General features: G+C 51.9%; 9 protein-coding genes across 9 annotated transcripts; 3 read left to right on the top strand and 6 right to left on the bottom strand.

Annotated features, from left to right (window-relative positions):
- Nucleotides 1-299: 299 nt before the first annotated feature.
- Nucleotides 300-2,580, top strand: J4E83_001394 (uncharacterized protein; the record flags this gene model as incomplete). Its single annotated transcript, XM_049328350.1, has 6 exons — nucleotides 300-575; nucleotides 629-669; nucleotides 717-754; nucleotides 803-1,024; nucleotides 1,074-1,944; nucleotides 1,998-2,580. The coding sequence occupies 6 exons, from the start codon at nucleotides 300-302 to the stop codon at nucleotides 2,578-2,580; spliced, it is 2,031 nt and encodes a 676-aa protein (XP_049192868.1).
- Nucleotides 2,581-2,925: 345 nt separating this feature from the next.
- J4E83_001393 (uncharacterized protein) lies at nucleotides 2,926-3,539 on the bottom strand (the record flags this gene model as incomplete). Its single annotated transcript, XM_049328349.1, has 2 exons — nucleotides 2,926-3,413; nucleotides 3,467-3,539. The coding sequence occupies 2 exons, from the start codon at nucleotides 3,537-3,539 to the stop codon at nucleotides 2,926-2,928; spliced, it is 561 nt and encodes a 186-aa protein (XP_049192867.1).
- Nucleotides 3,540-5,406: 1,867 nt separating this feature from the next.
- On the bottom strand, nucleotides 5,407-6,645 carry J4E83_001392 (uncharacterized protein; the record flags this gene model as incomplete). Its single annotated transcript, XM_049328348.1, has 2 exons — nucleotides 5,407-6,431; nucleotides 6,639-6,645. 2 exons carry the CDS (start codon nucleotides 6,643-6,645, stop codon nucleotides 5,407-5,409), a joined length of 1,032 nt encoding a protein of 343 aa, XP_049192866.1.
- Nucleotides 6,646-9,260: 2,615 nt separating this feature from the next.
- Nucleotides 9,261-11,780, bottom strand: SYF1 (pre-mRNA-splicing factor syf1; the record flags this gene model as incomplete). Its single annotated transcript, XM_049328347.1, has 1 exon — nucleotides 9,261-11,780. One exon carries the CDS (start codon nucleotides 11,778-11,780, stop codon nucleotides 9,261-9,263), a length of 2,520 nt encoding a protein of 839 aa, XP_049192865.1.
- Nucleotides 11,781-12,158: 378 nt separating this feature from the next.
- VMA8 (H(+)-transporting V1 sector ATPase subunit D) lies at nucleotides 12,159-13,150 on the top strand (the record flags this gene model as incomplete). The annotated part of the gene is made up of 5 exons (XM_049328346.1): nucleotides 12,159-12,173; nucleotides 12,231-12,343; nucleotides 12,397-12,407; nucleotides 12,465-12,849; nucleotides 12,898-13,150. The coding sequence occupies 5 exons, from the start codon at nucleotides 12,159-12,161 to the stop codon at nucleotides 13,148-13,150; spliced, it is 777 nt and encodes a 258-aa protein (XP_049192864.1).
- A 328-nt stretch (nucleotides 13,151-13,478) lies between these two features.
- J4E83_001389 (uncharacterized protein) lies at nucleotides 13,479-14,392 on the bottom strand (the record flags this gene model as incomplete). Its single annotated transcript, XM_049328345.1, has 4 exons — nucleotides 13,479-13,825; nucleotides 13,875-14,178; nucleotides 14,251-14,257; nucleotides 14,316-14,392. 4 exons carry the CDS (start codon nucleotides 14,390-14,392, stop codon nucleotides 13,479-13,481), a joined length of 735 nt encoding a protein of 244 aa, XP_049192863.1.
- A 545-nt stretch (nucleotides 14,393-14,937) lies between these two features.
- J4E83_001388 (uncharacterized protein) lies at nucleotides 14,938-16,365 on the top strand (the record flags this gene model as incomplete). Its single annotated transcript, XM_049328344.1, has 1 exon — nucleotides 14,938-16,365. One exon carries the CDS (start codon nucleotides 14,938-14,940, stop codon nucleotides 16,363-16,365), a length of 1,428 nt encoding a protein of 475 aa, XP_049192862.1.
- A 1,003-nt stretch (nucleotides 16,366-17,368) lies between these two features.
- On the bottom strand, nucleotides 17,369-18,535 carry J4E83_001387 (uncharacterized protein; the record flags this gene model as incomplete). The annotated part of the gene is made up of 1 exon (XM_049328343.1): nucleotides 17,369-18,535. The coding sequence occupies one exon, from the start codon at nucleotides 18,533-18,535 to the stop codon at nucleotides 17,369-17,371; it is 1,167 nt and encodes a 388-aa protein (XP_049192861.1).
- A 219-nt stretch (nucleotides 18,536-18,754) lies between these two features.
- Nucleotides 18,755-20,720, bottom strand: J4E83_001386 (uncharacterized protein; the record flags this gene model as incomplete). The annotated part of the gene is made up of 2 exons (XM_049328342.1): nucleotides 18,755-20,388; nucleotides 20,714-20,720. The coding sequence occupies 2 exons, from the start codon at nucleotides 20,718-20,720 to the stop codon at nucleotides 18,755-18,757; spliced, it is 1,641 nt and encodes a 546-aa protein (XP_049192860.1).
- Nucleotides 20,721-20,871: the final 151 nt, after the last annotated feature.

The raw sequence follows: 20,871 nt of genomic DNA, 5'->3' as shown, positions 1-20,871 counted from the left end.
GCCACGGAGGAGTGTTTTCGAGTGCCAGCTTGTGGAGCTGGTAAAGAGGTTACTGAAGGTCATTTGTAGAGGTTGTACAATGTACATAGGGAGGGGCGCTTGTATAATGCATGTAATATGAGCGAGTATCGGCGTTAAATACCATTTATCGATTACTGTTTCCAATCTTGTTGGATATCTCTCTTGGGTGAACTGGTGAATCTGATCGACTCGGCGTGTAAGCAATGGCCCGTGCACGATGTCCACAGGGTGGGATGTCCGCTCTACTCCGCTTCCACTCAACATCGACAACATCAAACATGGCCACCACAGGTTCAAAGTTGAAGGCAGCGATCTTGGTAGTATCTGAGACTGCTTCCGAAGACCCATCAACCGATAAATGCATACCAGTCCTCAAGAAGGTCTTCGGAGATCTCGGAAATGACCAATGGGAAGTCAGCGAAACCGAGATAGTACCCGACAATACTCTCGCGATCCAGAAGACAATAAGATCTTGGGCTGACGGTCCGGGGCCAATCAATCTAATCGTCACTAGCGGAGGTACTGGTTTTGCGACTAAGGATGTCACACCTGAGGTGCGCGCTCTCACTCTCCAAATGGCCTAGAGCATGCAGCTAATAGAAACAAGGCAGTTACGCCGCTGATTGATAGACATGCTCCAGGACTTGTGTAGGTGGTTCTCTCGATTCTGTATTCGAAGGCTCACAGAAGAATAGACATGGCATGCTTACAACTTCATACGCCGTCACGCCATGTAAGTTCTTTAAACACTGAGGTAACGGTCAGGCTAACATTTGATCAGTTGCACTCATGGCGAGACCTGTCGCTGGAGTACGAAAGAAGACTTTGATATTGACTTTGCCTGGATCGCCAAAAGGCGCTAAAGAAAATCTAGAGGCAGTTCTGAAGCTGCTACCACATGCGTGCATTCAAGCTGCTGGTGCAGAGTCGAGACCGCTACATGTTGGTGGTGTAGAGAAGCTCGAAAAAGACGCGGGTGTTTCTTCGGGTGGCGCTACTGCAGGTACGTGATGTGGTATGTCCCCCAGAAAAGCTGCAACTGATAAGGGTAGGAACTGGAAGTGGACATCATCACCATCACCATCATGGACATTCGCATGGTCACGGCGGCCACGCAGGACCCAAAGCTCACACGAACCCAGAAGAGCGTCCCCAGTCTAATGATCCTTCCGCGGGACCAACTCGCAGATATCGATCGTCGCCGTACCCTATGTTGGCAGTCGAAGATGCGCTCAAGCTAATCTCGGAGCAAACCCCAGCTGCTGCAGTACAGAAGGTGCCAGTAGACATGAGACTTAGTGGTTCGGTCCTTGCCGAGGACGTCAAAGCCACTGAGTCTGTCCCGGCCTTCCGAGCTAGCATTGTCGACGGATACGCGGTCAAGATTCCAGCGACTGGCAAGTTTGAAAAGGGAACTTACCCAGTTTCGATCATATCCCATGCACAGCCTGGCGAAGTTAAGGAATTGAAAGAAGGCGAGATTGCCAGGATTACGACTGGAGCCCCGCTTCCTCCTGGTGCTGACGCTGTGGTCATGGTTGAGGATACAGTATTGAAGAGTCTGACCGAAGATGGAAAGGAAGAGAAGGAGATTGAGATACTGACTGATGAGATCAAGCCAAACGAAAACGTACGAGAAGTCGGCAGCGATGTCAAAGAAGGCGAGATCATTTTGAAGAAAGGCGAAGGTGTCACAGTCGTGGGTGGCGAGTTTGGCCTCCTTGCGTCTGTGGGTACGACAGAGGTGTCAATCTACAAGAAGCCTGTCGTCGGAGTCCTAAGCACAGGAGATGAAATCATTCCACACAACAGGGAGGGCCCGTTGCGACTCGGAGAAGTACGCGATACCAACCGTCCCACTCTCATCACTGCCGCACGAAGCCATAGGTTCGAAGTCATCGATCTGGGTATCGTCTCAGACAAGTAAGTAAAGTTGGAAAAGAATATCCGATTCATCTGTCGCTGACCAAATCCAGACCCGGCACTCTTGAGCAGAGTCTCCGTGACGCGATGCGCAAGTGCGACGTTATCATCACCTCTGGTGGCGTCTCGATGGGCGAACTCGACTTACTTAAACCTACCATCGAGCGCTCTCTCGGCGGCACGATCCACTTCGGCCGTGTCAACATGAAGCCAGGTAAACCCACCACGTTCGCGACTGTGCCTGTCAAGGACAATGATGGAAACCATGTCACCAAGTCGATTTTCTCGCTTCCTGGCAATCCAGCTTCAGCCGTCGTGTGTTTCCATCTCTTTGTTCTGCCTGCATTGCACCAGCAAGCTGGAATAAAGCCACTCGGACTACCAAGGATCAGAGTTATATTGGATGAGGATGTGAAGATGGACAAGGGTCGTCCGGAATATCATCGTGCACTTGTTGTGACGAAAGAAGATGGGTTGCTATACGCCAGCTCAACAGGTGGGCAGAGGAGTAGCCGCATCGGCAGCTTCAGGGGTGCCAACGCGCTACTCTGTATGCCACAAGGCGAAGGTAGCTTGGAGAAGGGAGAGAAGGTTGAGGCACTGCTCATGGGGAAGTTGGGAGAGATTGAGCGATGATAGACGTGTTTGTGCAATATTATAGGATGAAGATGCACGTGCATTATATCTATTACATCTCAGAATGTGTTCCACATTAACCATCTAAGTGTTGTTCCTTCCCAACCGTCGTCGCTACATGACCGGATATCTAAGCCGAGACAAAGGAAAGAGAAGTCCTGAAGGGTATTCGCAACTGCCGAAACGAACAAAGGAAATTGGGCTAAAACCCAAGGATCGGTACCAGGCGTGAGCTCAACATTACCCTGTCCCATCATCACCATGCCTGCCTGTACCCGCAAAAACACCGACGCTAAAGTGGAAAGACGATACGAAAGACTTTTTTTTTTGAGTTTGTGTGACTCCTCATGCGGGACCGTGGCTGGACTTGGGCTTCAAGTCGTCCATCAGGACGCTGCCTCTGAGGGATCCGGCGCTCGACGCCAGTGCCTTGCGGTAGGCGTTGGTCTGGGAGAACTGCTCCTCGTAGTGCTCCTTCAGCTTGCGCTGCCTCTTCTCCCTCTTGTACATCCAGAATATAGTGGAAGCCAGGCCTGCGATGATCATGGTGAAGACAGCTGTGAGGACACCGCCGACTATTGCCGTTTCCTTCTTTTCTTTTGAGCAGGTCTTAGGAGGTGGGGCAGTGGTTGCGGCGGCCGCTGTGGGTTCATTGGCCGGGCTCGTGGTTTGGAGTTGGAGGGTTGCGCTGAAGGTGGTTGTGATTTGGGGTGCGTCTTCGTTATTGCAGCAGCTCTTCGTGTCGTCGGCGCCGCGGCAGCAGTATGTTCCGGAGTCGCAGGTTTGTAGTTGCCATGCTTTTACTGGCTTGAGACCAAGGAAGTCGTTGGAAACTAAAGTGTGTTAGTTGGGGAACATCAGATGAGTCAGACGTCTGTGAACTTACCACCAGGGCACAAGTCTTGTTGGCATGCTGCATCTTTTCCTTCCTTGTCTGTACAACCTCGCGAGAAGATCATACCGATAGACTCGTTTGTTGTTCCCATACACAACCCATTACTCATGCAGATGTCGGTGGACGCGCAGCATCCGCTGTGATTGGCGCTAGGGTTGCATGGCGTGTATGTTTTGTCGAGTGCTGTACCGTCAACGGCATAACATTGCTGACTCGTAGCAACTGCGATCAAGGTCGCGAAGACCGTAAGGAGGGACCGACTCGACACCATATTAGACAAAAGATAGTATAAAACAAGTAAAGGAGTGACTGGTTGCAAAAGCAAGTGATTGCGATGAACTGAAGATATGTGATGAGCGAACTGGATGTGTGGAGAACCTAAGGATGTTTTAGAGCATTAATGTATCCCATATGCTGTCGACAGGACATGCAGGTCCATATTTAGTCTCTAGCCCTACATTCGCAATGTTATGCGGCGAAGCCCTGTACAACCTTCTTCAGCTGGCAAAGCCGATGGTGACAGGGTAGACCCCGCCGACATTTGAAACAGGACAATCAAACCTGGTCTTCGAAAGACCCATGGACCCGTATACGGAGGCATGGGTGACGCAGCTAACAAGCAGTTCGAGGCAAGTGTAACAGCCTCGACGTTGGAAGCAGTGGTACAAAGACGACAAAGTCTATTTCGTTCAGGCGCGACGGCGCTTCCTCCTTCACTTGCTTCAAGGGATGCGCTCTTTCAGACCCACGTACGCGAACATGGCGCTTGCTGATGCGCGCCTCGCTTTTTGCTTTGTCACTTGACAACGGGTCGTTCAGTAATGCTTTTGCTTGCGTTTAGCCGCATGAGGTAGGTAGTGAAAGAGGACGGGAGGCTCGTAGCAAATGAAGAGTCGAGGCGATGATGCGCCAGGTGTGGTGGAAGGTTTGAGATGCGAGGCGGAGTAGGCCACGGCTAGCATCTGATAGGTCAAGTGCCGCTTAGTCCAGCACCACAGACCCCTTTTCGGCACGTACCTGCATTTCCACCATCGAACTCTCTTTGCCATCGCTGCGACATATCACCGTTGACAACGGCGCCGCGAGCGCCCCGAGCTGTCAATCGCGGGGATGTGGTAGCAAGCATCAATCGTTCCCTCGGTCGGTCAATAGGTCAGATGTTATCAGTTTCGCCGATCCAGAAACAACCCATCACATCGGTGGCGTCTATCTCCATCATTCCAAGGTTCTTTTCCATGGAGATTACTCAGCGCAATGACCTCTTCGACCGTTGCCTGTTTTGACTGTTGGAGGATCGCCCACGATCTCGAGCTCGCCTGTACCCGGTGCGTGCAGATCTGGGCACCCTGGCCTGCGGCACCATCCAGAGTTTTTACCTGTTGGCGGCGCCGGCAGGGCCTCCGCGTGATGACGAACTACGGCTGTAAATTAGAACACACAGTCTTCAGGTGCCTCATCTCTCAAAATTCCACCGCCCAGTGTACTTGCCTACTGCCCAATCTGGCGCTCACGTCATCTTGCGACCAGCCTTCCGGACCCTTTTGAGGTTGGATCGGGCAGGGTGACATGAGCAACAACGTCTACTCAAGCACGGTCGACGGGTCAGGGATGCAATGTGGGGTGTTCGGAGTATTCGGAGGCTGCAATGAAAATCTATGGACGACGATGGACCGACCCGACCACGACCTGTATCACGGTCCACGTCACAATCGCAAGACGCTTCATTCAGCCCTGTAGACGTTCAGCCACCGCAGGCTTACTAGCACGGCTATCGCGCGCGGACATCGGAAGCCTACCAGCGAACACTCGCGGAGTCTCTAAGCAATGGTACATTTCCCATGAACTTTACAGTCTTTCCGGTCCGTCTTCAGGCATCTTCGTAGCCCAAGCCAGCAGCCCCAGCTATCAGACCGCGAAATCACAACCCTGACTTAGCCATCCAGCTCTTTGAGCAAGTCCTCTATCCTCCTTATCTGATTGCGCGGACCTCCATCAACCACCACCCATTCCAATAAACTTTCTTTCGCCATCTTTGCCCAACGTCTGGCATCTCCCATCATTCCATGACCTGCGTACACGTACGCCAGTCTCTCATAGTCCTGGGCGAGCAGAGTATCCAACCCCTCTCGTTGACTAATCTCCATCACTTCTTTCTCCCAAGCAACAATTTGTTGGGCATCGTAGGTTTCTGCCGTCAAGTTCTCCAGCATCTTCCGGAGTTGGGCGAACCTCGCACGGCGCTGGTCACTACCAGCTACATCGTATTGCGAAGCAGTGCAAAGAGAGCAAGTGCACTTGAAGTTCCAGCCTTCCTGATAGAGTGCTTGTCTATCGGCGTGCTTCAAGTCGATTTTGCCATACGAGATACCGATTTCTTCCCCAGCGGCGATGTCCCGTTGAGCCTTGATCTCCATCGACAGTGTCTTCGGAACAAAGCGCGCGTGCGCATTGGGTTGGCACGCGTGGTTAATCCGGGCAACGGAAGGGAAGAGACACATGTAGGCATCGTCTACTTCGCCATCAGCGAGCTGGCATGCGAAAGCATTCGTCTTCATGATGTCTTCAACTTTGCTGCCACCCAGACTCTGATCCAATGCGAGCACCGAGTTCCGATCTGCCTGAGGTAATCGATCAAGTGCGGCACTGAAGAGTGTTTGGCCTTGCGCACGCGTAACTTGCGTAGGAAAATGCGAGCTCGCAATGATACGCGCAGTATCGAGTAATATCGTTTCTCCTTTCTCCAAAGCCTTTGTGGTGATTAGGCCTTTGCCCTTGCCCGGGAAGGCCCGAACTTCGAGACCATCATCCAAGCCCTGGTGTTCCCCGTTCAGAGCTAGGAAGGCCGCAGATATCGCATTTGCAGCTACAGGTCTTGCGATAATGCTCAAAGCATGTCCGCCTCTTGTTTCGGAAGTCGTGTAGGTGCAATATTTCTTCTGCTTCCCTTGAGCACAGGCTGGATCGTGCGACCACGGTAAGTGCTGAAGGGGCGTCTCTTTCGGCAATGGTTCTGAATTGCCGGTGGTGAATGGACAATGTGGTAATTGGAGTGGCAGTTGAGCTTGGACCGCGAATTGATGCGGCGCGTTTGGGCATTGCGGTGACGCATAGGCGTACAACCCAAATGCGCATGTCGCGAACGACAAGATCAGAATCCGCATACAACTCATGATGGTAATGGAATGTCTACGGAACGCATCACGGAAAGCGGTTGAGATGTCTACTTCTCTCCTCGCGTCTGTAACACTTCTGAAACAGGAATCGCTGGGCAGCTGCATCTTGCGCACAACATATTCTGCGATACCTCCAAGCCCAACATTTCGACTTCATCACGACATACTTCTGTCAAATTTCTCGTCATCTCGTGCCTGAACACTTCGTGGGATGGTGGTGAGCAAGTTGAAGCGGACCCATGACTCGACTGCGCCTACCAATCCATTTGAGGACGCGCCAGCAACGCCACCTATCTTGACAGGGCCACGATCAGCACCGTGCCATTCGAAACATCACCACACCACCACATATCGTTCTTTTGATCGTCAGGGCGAACAGCTCAGTGCACGCTATGCGGCTGAAGCCGAGAAGGCCACGATGGGGCCCAGCCTGCTGATTAACTCATCTCCACACCAGCGCATCCTCGTCATACTTTGACGTGGTAGCACACGGCTGTCAGGCTGTTTCATATCGCGGATCGTGCCACAAGTTGCCGGATGCCGTGCCACCAGTTGTCGCACAGTACGAACTCTACGAGATTGATTAAATCACAATAAGAGTACGAAGGCTTTTTGAGGTAGTGACAGGTGACACCCAGACATCGACGAGGATGGGCCTGGTTACTTAAAGGGGCATATTCATGTGTTCGACCTGGTACTGGGATGGACCTTCATCACGGTGAACACGTAGAGGGACTCACTCGCCCTTCTGCCTGAAGGAGAGAAAGTTTAGTGCAAAGTTTGGCAGAAGTCAACCACACGTTGGGCTTCAACTGCCGACCATGCAGGTTCGGAACGGAGTCATCACGACATGATCAGTCAATGGTGCTATCGAACACTGCGTGAGCATGCGTGAGGCCACGAGCAGTAGGTGACACGCAACGTATTTTGGGTAATGAGCAGCGATGGAGGAACCCTACTCTTACTATTCAAGACGAAACAAAGCGTGGTTCTCCCCTACCGAGGTAATTTTTTGCCAAATCACTATCATTACCCTTGTAACACATCATTCCAACTTGGTAACACAGATCTTCACATGGGATCACTACAGAAACATGTTGCTTCTGAAGTGTCGCGTCGAACCGACGAATGCTGCGATTACTGCACCGCGAGACTTTGAAACCTAAATCCCGTAGCCGCGTAACCTCGGTGCGGTTCAATGGAAATGTAAGACAAGGCAACCAAAAATCTGAGAACTTAACGTACCATTCTGCTGTCGTCCGCAACGAACCCCATGATGCGTGCGCGTTCGATGTAAGCACGCCACGCGTCCCAAGGCTCTTTCCCTATCACGAGTCACCACTACCACTTCCCCTTCTCCTTCCTCCCGGGAAAACGATGCTAAAAGCAACGAACAAAACCCGGGCATAAATCGAACCCGTGAACGTAGCAAGTATGTAGACACGAGCAAAAAAAAAGGTAGCCAGCACAACAGTAGGCTTCTACTGTCCAGTTCTGTGAACGGAAGAAGAAGCCCGCGAACCAGGTGGATACAAGATCCAATCAGACAAGCCTGTATCACTGAATGAACACGAAACTCATACTGTTATGTACTCGTGCACAAGATTGACTGCAGTGTCGTATTATTGTTGCTCAAAATGCAATGTGCGGGCATGATCCAGTGTAACTGCCTCAGATCGTGACAAAAGCTTCGGCTGCTCCTTCCCACCGATGCCGCAGTCTTGGTTAAGCGGAGAACAACGTGCGTGGCAAAGCACGTGGATGTGTCCCCACTTCTTTCTTCACGGAGAAGGAGTATCCGGCTCTTGGAAAGTAAGACACAGGGAGTGCGGTATCGGAACTCCGTACATGCGGTACACGTGTATTACAAGAGGAAATCAAATAGGCTCCCTGCGATGAAGTGGCTCGAGAGCTTGTGATCAGTAACTTTTAATGCTGATGACAAAATCAGACGAGTATCGACATGCTTTAAGACCTAGTGTTGCAGTGACTTCGCGTAAGCGATCAAGTTGTATGTGTCTAACTCCAATGGATCCAATTATAGACCCAAATATAGAAACAATGTACACGTCACGGCAGAAGCGAAGGCATTGATTGCGGGGTGAATAGTGTTTGTTTTTGGCTAGATGTTTTATATGACATGATGAAGCTGAGAAGATGTTGCCAATAACATACAGTTTGTTTGACCACTCGACAAAAGAAATCGGCCCAACCACCAGGGGCTCTCTTCAGAGCAAGATGCCACTGACATGGTTCGCGCAGAATCCCTCACAAAGTAAAAGAACGCCGTAGATGCAAGAAAGTGAACTAGTCGAGACAAGTTGTCAAGGTATCGATCGAAGTCGAGTAAAACACAAAGATCAGACTGTCGAAACCTCAAATTGGTGGAGGTCGAAGCAAGGGAGACCGCACTGGGTCAACCCGAATGTACACGCAAAGCAATGAAATATTCCGGAGTAGCATGGTAGCCTGCGAAGATAGCCAGGTGTGTTGTTGTCACCTTTCTCAAATAACGCCAATGTAAATGCAAGTCTTTCATCCTAATCCACCCACCCTTGACCTAATTGTATACCCTGAAGGTGCCCTCATTGAAAAGAACCTTGGTTCGTGAATCATAGGTCGTCGTCGTCCAGATCGATCGCATCGGGGTTTGCGGCTGCCTCTTCGGTGGGCTTGATGTTGCCACCCTGAGGACCGGTACTGGCGGCGACGAAGCCAGCTGGTGCGCGTGCTTGACGCTCGAGAGCGGCCATTGCATCCTCGCCAGCAGCATCGGTAGCGTCGCCGTCTTCGTCGGCGGGTGTACCGTTCTGTTGACCACGAGCGACAGCCTGGGAGGCGATGAAGTTGACGTCGGTATTGTACTGAGCCTGGACACTGCGCTTGATGCGTAGCATTTCCTTGTACGTGTCTTCGTTGCCATGCTGGACTTCGAATGACTCCCACTTCTTCCAGAATTCGGGGCTTGTTCTTGGGTCGCAGAACTGACTGGCATGGCCATAGATTGCTCGGGCTCGGTCGATTTCTCCCAAGCGACGTTCCATCTCGGCAAACTTGAGGCACATCTCCTTGGCTTCACCGTCGGGTAGGGCGGCAATTGCGCGCTCGTAGATTGGTCGCGTGGAGGTGAGACCAAAGTTCGAAGCCGACTTGGTGATGTAGAAATTGAACATCTCCAGCCTGTCTTCGTCTGCCACAGCGCGTGTAGCGCGTTCGTAGATGCGCATGGCATGTCTAGCTAGGCCGCGATCTTCTTCAAGCGCACCATACATCAAGTACAGTACCTTGGCGAACTTTGGCGGGCAGTCCTCCACAGCCTGTTCGAACAAGTCACGCAATCGTTCCATGCCAATCTTACGGTCCACGGCCTTGGTGAGATACAAGTTCCAGATCTCGAACGCGACGGGGTAGCTGAAGAGGTCGAGGCCGCGCTCGTAGACCTTGAAGCAGTCTTCGTAGTACTTATTCTCCTCCAGCAGGTTCGCGTAGTTGACGATGGTTTGCGGTGTTGCGATACGAAGCTCGAATATTCTTTCATACACCTTCTTTGTCTCCTCCAGGGTGCTGACACTCTCGACGAGATCGACGTAGAAGCTCCACAACTTCCAGCTCTTGTGTACACGCTGTTGTGGTGACAGCGACTCATCGAAGTAGTCGACATTCGACCGCTTAGGGGCTTGCGTAGCCTTGGCCATGATGTCCACGGCCTTGTCGAAGTTTTCGTTGCGAAGCTCCATCTCGGCCCATTCGCACCACATCTCAGCCAGCTCGGAGACTGACTTGAAGGGCACCTTGACAGCCTTCTCCATGATGACACGGGCATTCTTGAGGTCGCCGCCCGATTCGTACAGTTTGGCATAGTTGGCCCAGAGCTCGTGAAACTTGCCAAGTGCCTTCTTGGGGTTGATTGCCGCAATGGCGTCGGTGTAGGTCTGGACCACCTCTTTCTTGTTGTCACCCCAAAGAGCGACGCGCTTCTCCCATTCGATGACATTGTGCGGGTTCTGTCGAAGCATGACATCATTCAGCAGGAAGGGCCGTCTTTGCATGAGGGATTCGAAGCGGACCATCCGGATGTCAAGGTCCGCGTCAGCAGCCTCGTCGATCTTGCCCTTCTCCGACCGAACAGCGGCCTCATTGAGCTTGATGCCAATCATAGCCTCCTCAGCCTCCACGTACGTGTCAAAGACGATGGAGAAGTCACGCACAGTCATGACGGTGGTGACAGCCTCCTCGAAGACGTCGCGCGCTTTCTCGTACTCGCCCCTGTGCATCCAGTACCGCGCCAGGCCGACCCAGAGTATGCCTCGCTGATCGGGGAACTTGGAGATGCCGCTCTGGATGATCTTCTCCACGTCGATGCCGCTGTCGTCGCTGGTGTCGATTTCCTTGGCGTGGTCAATCATCAGATCGATCATCTCGGTCCAGAACTGGAAGGGACCCTTTGCCTCCTTGCTCTTGAAGCGTGGGTTGTTGAGGATTTCCATGTACTTCTTGACGGCCTCGGTGTACTTGCGCATATCCTTCAACAACTCGATGAAGTCCTCGGCGTCTTCGGGGTGGATTTGCATGTAGCGACGCCAGATCTTGACGGCCGTCTCGCCTGACGCAGACGTCGCGAACGGTCGGTAGAGGGCCCATATGCGGTTGTGCTGAGTCAGAGGCAGGGCGCGTAGGGCTCGGTCAAACGTGCGGCGGGTAGTGGTAACGAGGGGCTGCTGCATGAGGAAGTTGAGATACATCTCCCAGATGCGCGGCATCTTGTTGAGCAGGACGAGGGCGCGTTCGAAGAGGGCGTTGACCTTGACATAGTGGGGCGCGAACTTGGCCGGGTTCTTCTTTGAGAGGTGCTTGGTGCGCAGCTCGAGGTACAGCTTCCACAGCTTGTACGAGCGCGGAAGCGTCGTGACGGCGCGCTCAAGCACAAAGGCCTGCTCCAGGATGCTCCCACGTGACTTCTTGAAGCTGTAGTAGTCGAGCCAGGGCTTCACGCTGCCGGCATTGCGCTGGATGTCCTGCTCGTACGCGACGTCCTGGTCGGTGATGAGGAAAAGGTCCGCCGAGGGCTCCATCTTCCGCTTGGAGGGCCGCGAGAGGCTCGCGGTGACGGTCCTGAGGAGTTCGCCGGGCATGATTGCGCCAGAGCCAGGGCGTGTGTTGCCCGCGGTGGGCAGGAGGGCGATGGGGTGCGGTGTTGGACGGCTGACGAGGCGTGTCGAAGTGTTAAAGTTCTGAGGAAAGAGCGATGGTCAGCCGTCTCCTGCAGCCAATAAGCAACGTGTATTCCGAGGACCCGCTTCTCAGTGTTGGTAGGCGCGCGCGCACGGGTCTCACATCCATGGACAGCTAGCTCCCCGGCATAGCTGCGTCACGTTCCGCTGGATTCACCTGGCCGCACTGCGCACGCTGACTGGCTCCGAGACACCTCCCAGAATATCTCCGGCCATTGTCAGCCTCTACCCTCGGTTTTAGCCCCATAGCCTTCTCCACCAACTGTTCGAGCCGCAAACATGTCTGGCAGCGGGGTACGCCAGCCCGAGCTATGCAATGCCCGGGACATCTGATGCTAACACGACCCTCAGGCACGAGAGGCCGTCTTCGCGACGCGGCAGTCGCTGGGTCTGATGAAGGGCAAGCTCAAGGGCGCCCAGACCGGCCACGACCTGCTGAAGCGAAAGAGTGAGGCCTTGACCAAGTATGCACTCGCCGTCTCCAGTCCACTCGTGAAGCTTTGCTGACCATGTGCAGGCGCTTTCGAGGTACGACTACGCTATATGCACCCCACCATCTGCCTTTGTAACTGAAACCGTTTCCAGAAATAACGCGCCGTATCGATGAGGCCAAGCGCAAGATGGGTAGAGTCATGCAAGTCGCTGCTTTCTCCCTCGCCGAAGTTACCTACGCTGTCGGCGGCGACATTGGCTACCAGATCCAAGAATCCGCAAAGCAAGCCCGCTTCCGTGTACGAACGAAACAAGAGAACGTCTCCGGTGTCTTCCTCCCGCAGTTCGAAAGCTTCACTGTCGAGCAGAACAACGACTTCGCCCTGACGGGTTTGGGCAAGGGTGGTCAGCAAGTACAAAGATGCAGAGAGACATACGCAAGAGCGGTCGAGACTTTGGTGGAACTGGCTAGTCTACAGACTGCCTTTGTCATTTTGGACGAAGTTATCAAGGTGGTCAACCGCCGTGTAAACGCCATGTGGGTATCCTTTCCTTCCATACAACTGCCGAAGCTAACAGCCAACAGTGAGCATGTCATCATCCCCCGTACCGAAAACACCATTAAATACATCAACTCTGAGCTTGACGAGCTCGACCGAGAGGAGTTCTACCGCCTGAAGAAAGTGTCCAACAAGAAGCAGAAGGATGCTGCCGAGGAGGAAGCCGCAAGGGTGGCGGCGAAGCAGAAGAACGAAGAGACGGAGAGTGAGGCGCGAGAAGATGCTGCCGAGAGCAAGGACATGCTGGGCGACGAGGACAACGAAGATGTCATCTTCTAAGCGCTCTACAGGCGACTAGTAGGGCCCGTCCGTGTAGTGTCGTCTGCGGCCCATTGGGCGCTGGATCCACCTCTCTAGCTCTCGCTCGCCAACGTCTCGCATGTAGACATGCACCTTCCAGAAGGCTGATACGGAGTCCGTGGTCCAGGTTCCGTTTGGCATCCCGCGCGGGGCGTTTTCGACCAAGCTAAATAAGAGATAAGCATTGTGCCATTTAATGTGAACGTTGGCCTTTTGATAATAAGACTCTATTGTGCCGGCCTGTATCTGTGCCGAACAAGGTATCATAAAATGCATAAATCCATAGCAATAATCCATACGCAGTAACCTACTGTTGCCGCTGGTAGGTGACTTTCATAGGCTTGCCCTCTGCGCCGATCGGGGTGTTGGCCGTCGATTCTTTCGCTGTAATCGCAAACTGCTCGTTCTCGAACTCCGCAAAGGCCACAGCCCTGACCGAGACCAAGCGCACTTCCTTGAAGCCTTCGAAACGCTCGAAAATCGTCGTAAGGTCGTCCTCGTCGACATCGCGGGGGATGTTCTGCAGGAAGAGCGTCTTGTTGGGTCGTACGTATTCGTCGGGAACAGCGGCTGCCCCGGTTTTGGCTGCGCGAGGCTTCTCGGCGGCGACTGGGTTGGCTTGCGCTTTCGCATCTTCTTCGGCGCGCTTGAAGTCTATGGCAGTCAGTATGGAGCATCCTCAGAAGTGGTAGGAGATGCGCACCCCTAAGCGTCAGGCGCTTCCGCTTGTGATCGTCGAACAGTTCCGGCGCCTTTCGCTTGACTGTCTCGTCGCTGTGTGTCTTCGCCCTGTGCACCTTCATGACCTTGCCGTACATCTCGAAGCCGTTCATCTCCTCTACCGCCTCCAGCGCAGCCTTCTCGCTGTCAAAGACAATAAATGCCTGTCCCTTCCGCTTCAGACTGCTCTTTGCGATAACATCCAGAATCGGACCGTAGTATTGGAAGACCCGTGTCAAGGCTTGCTTCATGGTATCGATCTTGACGCGCTCCTCGAGGTTGTTGACCTAGTGCTGTCAGCGATCGCGCCACCGAGTGCAATGTGAGTGCGTTGCTGGCGCGCTCGTGGTCCTACTCACGTATATACTATATTTCTCGATTAGCATCAAGGGGACCTACCTTTTGGGCATGATCTTGCACTTACGTTTCGATGGGCACTGGGTATTTGCTGGGGTCTACGAGACCGCCGCCCATTACTACGCCCTCCATCTTGTCCGCCATCTTGAAGCGACTGTTGTGTGGGTAGTGGAGTTGTACGGCGTAGTCTCACTCACCCGACGAAGCTGTCGGGAGCTCGAATTCGAGATCCGCGCCAAGCACGCTAGGCTGCGTCCGCACGTGACGACGAACACCAGGCCCTGACGAGTTCTGCACCTGCAGACAGCTATTCAAGGGTCGACATACAATGTATCTCCAACGTTTTGAACTTCGCGAAAGCTATCATTCCTTGTCACTAAGCAGTCTGACACTATTATCGCTTCTCGTAAGTCGTGAGAGCGTTATGGACGACCGAAGGTGTATGATTGGAGCCGCCCCTCAATTCGCATAGAGCGCATTGTTCTTCTGCTGCGCACAAGTATCAAATCTCCTTACCGATCACTGATGCATTTAGAGAAGGCGCTTACATCCTTCATCATGAGTACTGACGTCAGCATGCGTCTGCGCTGATGAGGCTCGTGCGGAAACTTCTCTCAGAAGCCTTTCCAGAACTGACAAACATCAATTTTGCATCTCATCACGTCGTCGATTTTCAGACTCTGTACGCAATGCCACCACCAGGGATACGATGGCGATCGCATCCATTGTTCATAGTCTTCACTGTGGGAATGGGTGCGTTCGTGGACCTTTTCTTGTACGGGCTCATTGTGCCAGTACTGCCGTTCCTCTTGAAAGACCGCATCGATCTCCCTGAGTCTCAGATCCAAAGCACGATATCAAACCTTCTAGCAGTCTATGCGGCAGCTTCCTGCATATCTTCACCCATCGCAGGCTTCCTCGCTGACAGGTTGTTTTCGTCTCGAAAGCTACCTTTCCTCCTCGGGTTAATCCTATGTCTACTTTCGACCATTCTTCTCGCTCTCGGGCGTAGCGTCGCCGTTCTGGCCATTGCACGATTTCTCCAGGGAGCATCGGGAGGTGTGGTGTGGACCATCGGCCTCGCTATCTTGGTTGAGACCGTAGGCCGCGAGAACTTGGGCAAGACTATGGGAACTATCTTCAGCTTCATATCGGTTTCCACGCTTGTCGCACCTATTGTTGGCGGTTCGTTGTACGCGAAGACTGGATACATGGGTGTTTTTGGCGTGGCTATAGGGTTGATTGGCATAGACTTCATTTTGAGATTGCTCATGGTGGAGAAGAAGGTGGCTGAGAAATACTCTACTCCTGAGACACATGCCTCTGAACCGGACCGGAGCAACGAACAACAAGATACGGAACAAACCCCCCTTCTACCAAATGGTCCTCCCACGCTCGATCGCTACCGTCTCTCCAAACCATCGAATCGCTTCACACGCAATCTTCCCATCCTCATGCTGTTTCGCCATCCAGGTCTGCTAACCTCCGTATGGATTGGATTTGTGCAAGCTCTTCTTCTTGGTTCTTTCGACGCTACTGTACCGTTGGTAGCTTCAGAGCAACTAGGGTTCGACAGCCTGAAAGCTGGATTACTCTTCCTACCCCTGGGTGGTGCGGATTTCTTGCTGGGTCCAGTCTTTGGCTGGTGTGTCGATCACTACGGCACGAAGCCGGTATCAGTTTTTGGGTTCATTTGGCTGATACCAACGCTTGTATTACTCCGACTTCCGACTGAGTCGAGTATCATCGAAAGATTAGACAACGGTCACATCATCGCACTCTGTTCTGCATTGTTAGCGATGAACGGATTCGGTCTGGCGGTTATCAACAGTCCTAGCATTGTCGAATCTGGGACTATCGTGGAGAATTACTACAAGGCTAATACAGACATGTTCGAGCAGGCTCCATTCGCCCAACTCTACGGCATCAACAGTATGGTGTGGAGCGGTGGGCTCACTGTAGGCCCACTGCTGGCTGGGTATCTACGAGACAAGATTGGGTACGGCAACATGAACGCTGTTCTCGCAGGTATCTGCGCCTTCACAGCAGTTTTGGCGGCACTGTTCATCGGTGGCAGAGAGAAGGATCAGGACGCGTCTATCGAGAATGCAGATTAAACGTCACCATCATCATGTAACATAGTGCAAGGTTGGCTATTTTGCATTTCTATGTAGTCTCGTACCCATCAGAGTCAGACCAACTGGCGAAAAGAATGTGCATCCTGCTTATCCGCCCTCCGTGAAAATTTACCCATGTTCAAACCAACGGCGACTGATAGAGAAGGTATGACGACCTAGTCGTCATAGCAGGTACACCTATTAGATGCGCCACTGAAGTTCTTCCCGCAATTTCCACAGGTGTTGGTGTCGACAGGAGTAGACTCGGAGCTGATGATAGACACTGTAACGTGTTAGCGAAAAGCGAACTGGAAACCAGCCCGACGTTTGAGATACATACTTTTGTGTTGTGTTGTGTTGTTTTGTGGCTTGATGAGGCTGAAGAGGTGTTGATATGCGTTTTGATTAAGCTGGACGTGCAGGTTGTACTTGTGGTATCGATGCTGTATGGTTCGGCGTTGTTGTCTAGGATAGAGGAGAAGAGCTATGTTTCTTATATGCTAGAACATTCTCAAAATATCACTATGTTATTTCATGGAAATGCATATGCAGATTTTCACATTACTTTGGAGGGACAGGGCGGAGTTCCATTATCTTTGCTCACACCGCGCTGTGCAACACCGTAGACATAGGACATGTTAGGCATCAATACCTAGACCATGACATGTGAATGAATTGACCCGATTAATTGCATTGCCATCGGCTTTGACAGGTCTCATACGAAGCGCTTTCTTTGAAGAAGCAGGTGAGATTGTGCAGGATCAAAGCTAGAATGTAACGAGTCTAACGTCTACGACGTAAAGCTTACTATGGCAACAACATACACTATGTAGACGCTAATGTCAAGTTTTAGCGAGTTGTCTCCTTAGCGAACGTCCCTAAAGTTAAAGCAGAAATCAATGCATTGAAACCATGACGTTGCTAGAGTCTTTCGCAGTCATCTGCATATGAGAATTCCATTCGCAACAATCATCATTCCCAGCACAATGCTCGTTCCTCTTTGCTACAACATTCCAAAATCTTTGAGTACCTGCTTCTCTAGCTCATCATTATCCGCCTTCGAGCAAGGACGCAGCTCATGCTTTGTACCATCTTCTGCAGTCTTCAAAATCCATCCTTCTAACGCGTCATCACTCATTTCCAGACCCTTTCTAGAAATCCAACGCCTTCGAATCTCCGCACCAACATTTCTTTTCATCTGCATTGACCGCGACTCATCGATGAGACGAACAGCTTCAACCAGCTTCTCGGAAGACTCTTCACTAGATAGCATAACGCGCGTCTTTTCTTTGAACATAAGATAGTAGTCCAAATACTGGTTGCAGCTGCCCAACGAGATGTCTTTGACTGCTGTTTCGAAGGCGGAAGGAAAGAAGCCTGCCATCTCCCAATCAATGATGGCAGCAAGTTCGTACTGTGGGCCGTCTTTGCTCTCTGCTTTCTTTACAAGCAGGTTTCGTGGTTCGAGGTCGTTGTGCGAAAGCACCAAGCTTTCTTCGAGAGCCTGGAGATCATTGGAGGAGAAGTGTATCTCACCCAATTCCGGTATCGCAGATTTGATGACAATGCCGTCGCCATCTAGTGCGTCCTTTGTGGAAGAGGTAGCGAAGCTCTTGGCTTGATGCTGAGCGACAAACAGCGCGATGAACTCGCGAACACTCTTTGCGAAACCAAGGAATGGACTTCCAATACTCATGTCCTTCTTGTCGTCAACTAGGGCTGTGTTTGGAAAAATTCGCTGAAGGAGTGCATGTGAAATGTCGACCTGTTGAAGTTTATCGACTGCGTTTGCAACAGCATCAATTAGAGACGTCTTCTCCGTGAGGCTGAGAGAAGGCCAAACAGACTCTAGAGTCACAGTGTTCGGTATGAATCTGGTGACCACGTAATCTGCTTCGCCGTGGTTTGCCGTCACCACTTTTCCAGACCAGAGTATCTCGGGGACATAAGTCGGGATTTGGAGGGAAGCTGCCTCTTGAATCGCAGAAACAACAGCTAGTGACCCGCTTGAAGTTTCCAATCGAACGATGACAGCCGGATGGTTTGGAAATTCGGCTTTGAACGTGCAGTTGGTGAAGGAGTGGGCAAGAATTTCGGTGGAGTTGGGTTGCGACTCCGTAAAAATTGTCGACATGATGGCCGCATCAGGGCGAAGCATTCGGTCAGCCATATTGAAGAAGGTGCGGCTGCAGGATGAGTTTCAGGGTCAGAGATTGGAAGGTAAGATTGTAGGACAAAGCCAACCTTATACAATCGCCAAGACCCAGCGGCCCACGTTACCTGTAATTGGGTCGAAACTCATTCTTTCACCGATGATATCGCATGCGTGTCGCGTATAGCTGGATTTGTTTGGCTTCCGCTTCCGAAGTGCGGGCCCATCCTCTTTGTTCTACACGTTGGACACACGGAAGTCCATGTCTTCAAGGAAGGCTGATGGGTCAGCAAAACTGCCCCAGTCATCGAAAGCTGCGAATGGAATTGACGTCGGCTTTTCCAGAGCTTCAAGAGGGGCGAGAGGAGCCGAGTACGGTACATGAGTTTCGTTTGCGTCAGTGGCCCTAACCTCAAACGGAGGCTGATTTGCTGTCGGTGCGTTTGACGCCACACACAAGAGCTTCGTATCATAGAAAGATTTGGCCCACTTGGTTTTCGCAGACCACTTCGCAAAAGCGTCGTTGTTTAGGTTCAGACCATCAGGATGAGCCTGCGATACAGCATCGTACCGTCGAGAAGCCTCGCCGAGAAGTTTCGAAAAGTCAACGAATTTTCTGAGCGCCTGAACATCCCAGCCGTTCATCTCTATCAGGCTTGCTCGGACAAGCACAACGAAGATGTACGCAAACTGCGCGAAAACGCCGAATGGAACGACAAGATAGTCTTCGACGGGTAGTTCTAGGTATATCTCTGTGTACCTTCTGGCCGCGTCCATACATTGCCACATTCCATCTAGTCGTTGTCGTAGGTCCGTTTCCTTAACTGTGTGGGTGGCGAGATTCCCGAATGAGCGTTCCCAGATCGCAGTTCGGGTACAGGCTTGCTGCAAACGCGACACTATCGCCGTCGCAGCGTTTCCAGACGCTAGCGCAGCCCTATCGAGGTCGCTCAAGAATGATTTGGCATATAGTTGCACCGGTGCATGCTCGCAGTCGGTAGCCATGGCTTCTTGCATGATGCGCTGACTCTGCGCTAGCTGCACGAGCAAAAGATCGCTTTCGTATTCTCGAGCTTGCGTTAGTACCTCGACGCAAGTTGTATGCCATGGAGTCCAGTTAAGGTTGTCGATCTTCCGGAAGGATGTAAATATCTGTGAGGTTAGATAGAACGTTCCGAGAACTGCACGTCGCTCATCGTTCGTTACGACCTTTGCCGGCTGTGGCACACCGTGCGCTTGTGACGCTGCCATCAAAGCCGCCTTCTCACAAAAGCCTGGTGCACGATCGATATCCAGGTCGTGAGTGAGCGCCATGGTAAGGTGTAGAAGTACTGTGTGGCTTGGTGATGCGAAGAGATGCGGATTATACCAGTTTCCAATCACTAGCATACCCTGTAACAGGTCGAGCGATTTCTCACCATTGATCAATACCCTATCCGAGATCTCTCGTATAAGATCCTTTACCAGAATCTGTTGGACTGCGGTATCGTGGAAGAAAGCGACTGTCTTGATAGCCTGTAACAAGAACGGCTTGTTGTTGGCCAAGCTGGAAACATCAGTACCAGTTGGGAACACCACAAATGGCATATGAGGTGCCATCAGTCTCTGGTAGCGATCGAACAAAATGTCGGTATTTGTTTCATTCGTTTCCATTGATGCGAGGTCGAAATCGTCCATCTCCAGCGTTGCGTCGCGGGCAGAGGCAGTAGTATCGACAGATCCGGTAGCGCTTGGAGTTACAGTCAGTGGTACCTGATACACAACGTTATTCTTCTCATGTAATCTTGTCGCCTGCTGTAACCCAGAAGTATGCATTCCCGATTCTGACGATGCCTCTGTTGCATGTTTGTTGGCCAGAGCTTCGGTGATGTCTGCAAGCTGTGCCTCGAGATGCTGCAATTGAGCGGATCGTCTACTTACAATTTAGCATTATGAAATCAGATACCAGGCACCGCTCAACTTGACTCACGTTACCTTTTTTGCCTTGCTTCTGCGTTTCGTTGGCTCCCGAGTCTGGCAGACCTTATGTAGCCGTGTACATCTAAGAATGTGTTAAGCTTTTGAACTCCTTCAATATGAGCTTGAAATTGAGTCTTATGCGAGATGGTCAGTCATGCTATAGTCACTGACCTTTCGCAGTTGCTGTTCCCTGAACGCCTCACACATTTGCTCTTAGCCCTCGCACAGACTGCACACGAACCATGATGTGTATGAGTCGTATTTTGCGACGTGGATGTTACTTCTCCATATTCTTCGTATGCTGAACTCATCGCGACTAGGACGTAGCAGTAAAATATTGAGAACTCATAAAGTAAGAATGATGATGAGGACGACGAAGTTGATGGCAATAGGTA

The sequence above is a fragment of the Alternaria metachromatica genome, assembly GCF_023757995.1.
Source record: "Alternaria metachromatica strain BMP 0045 chromosome Unknown scaffold_2, whole genome shotgun sequence".
NCBI lineage: Eukaryota > Fungi > Ascomycota > Dothideomycetes > Pleosporales > Pleosporaceae > Alternaria > Alternaria metachromatica.
This window is presented reverse-complemented; position numbering and strand designations above follow the sequence as displayed.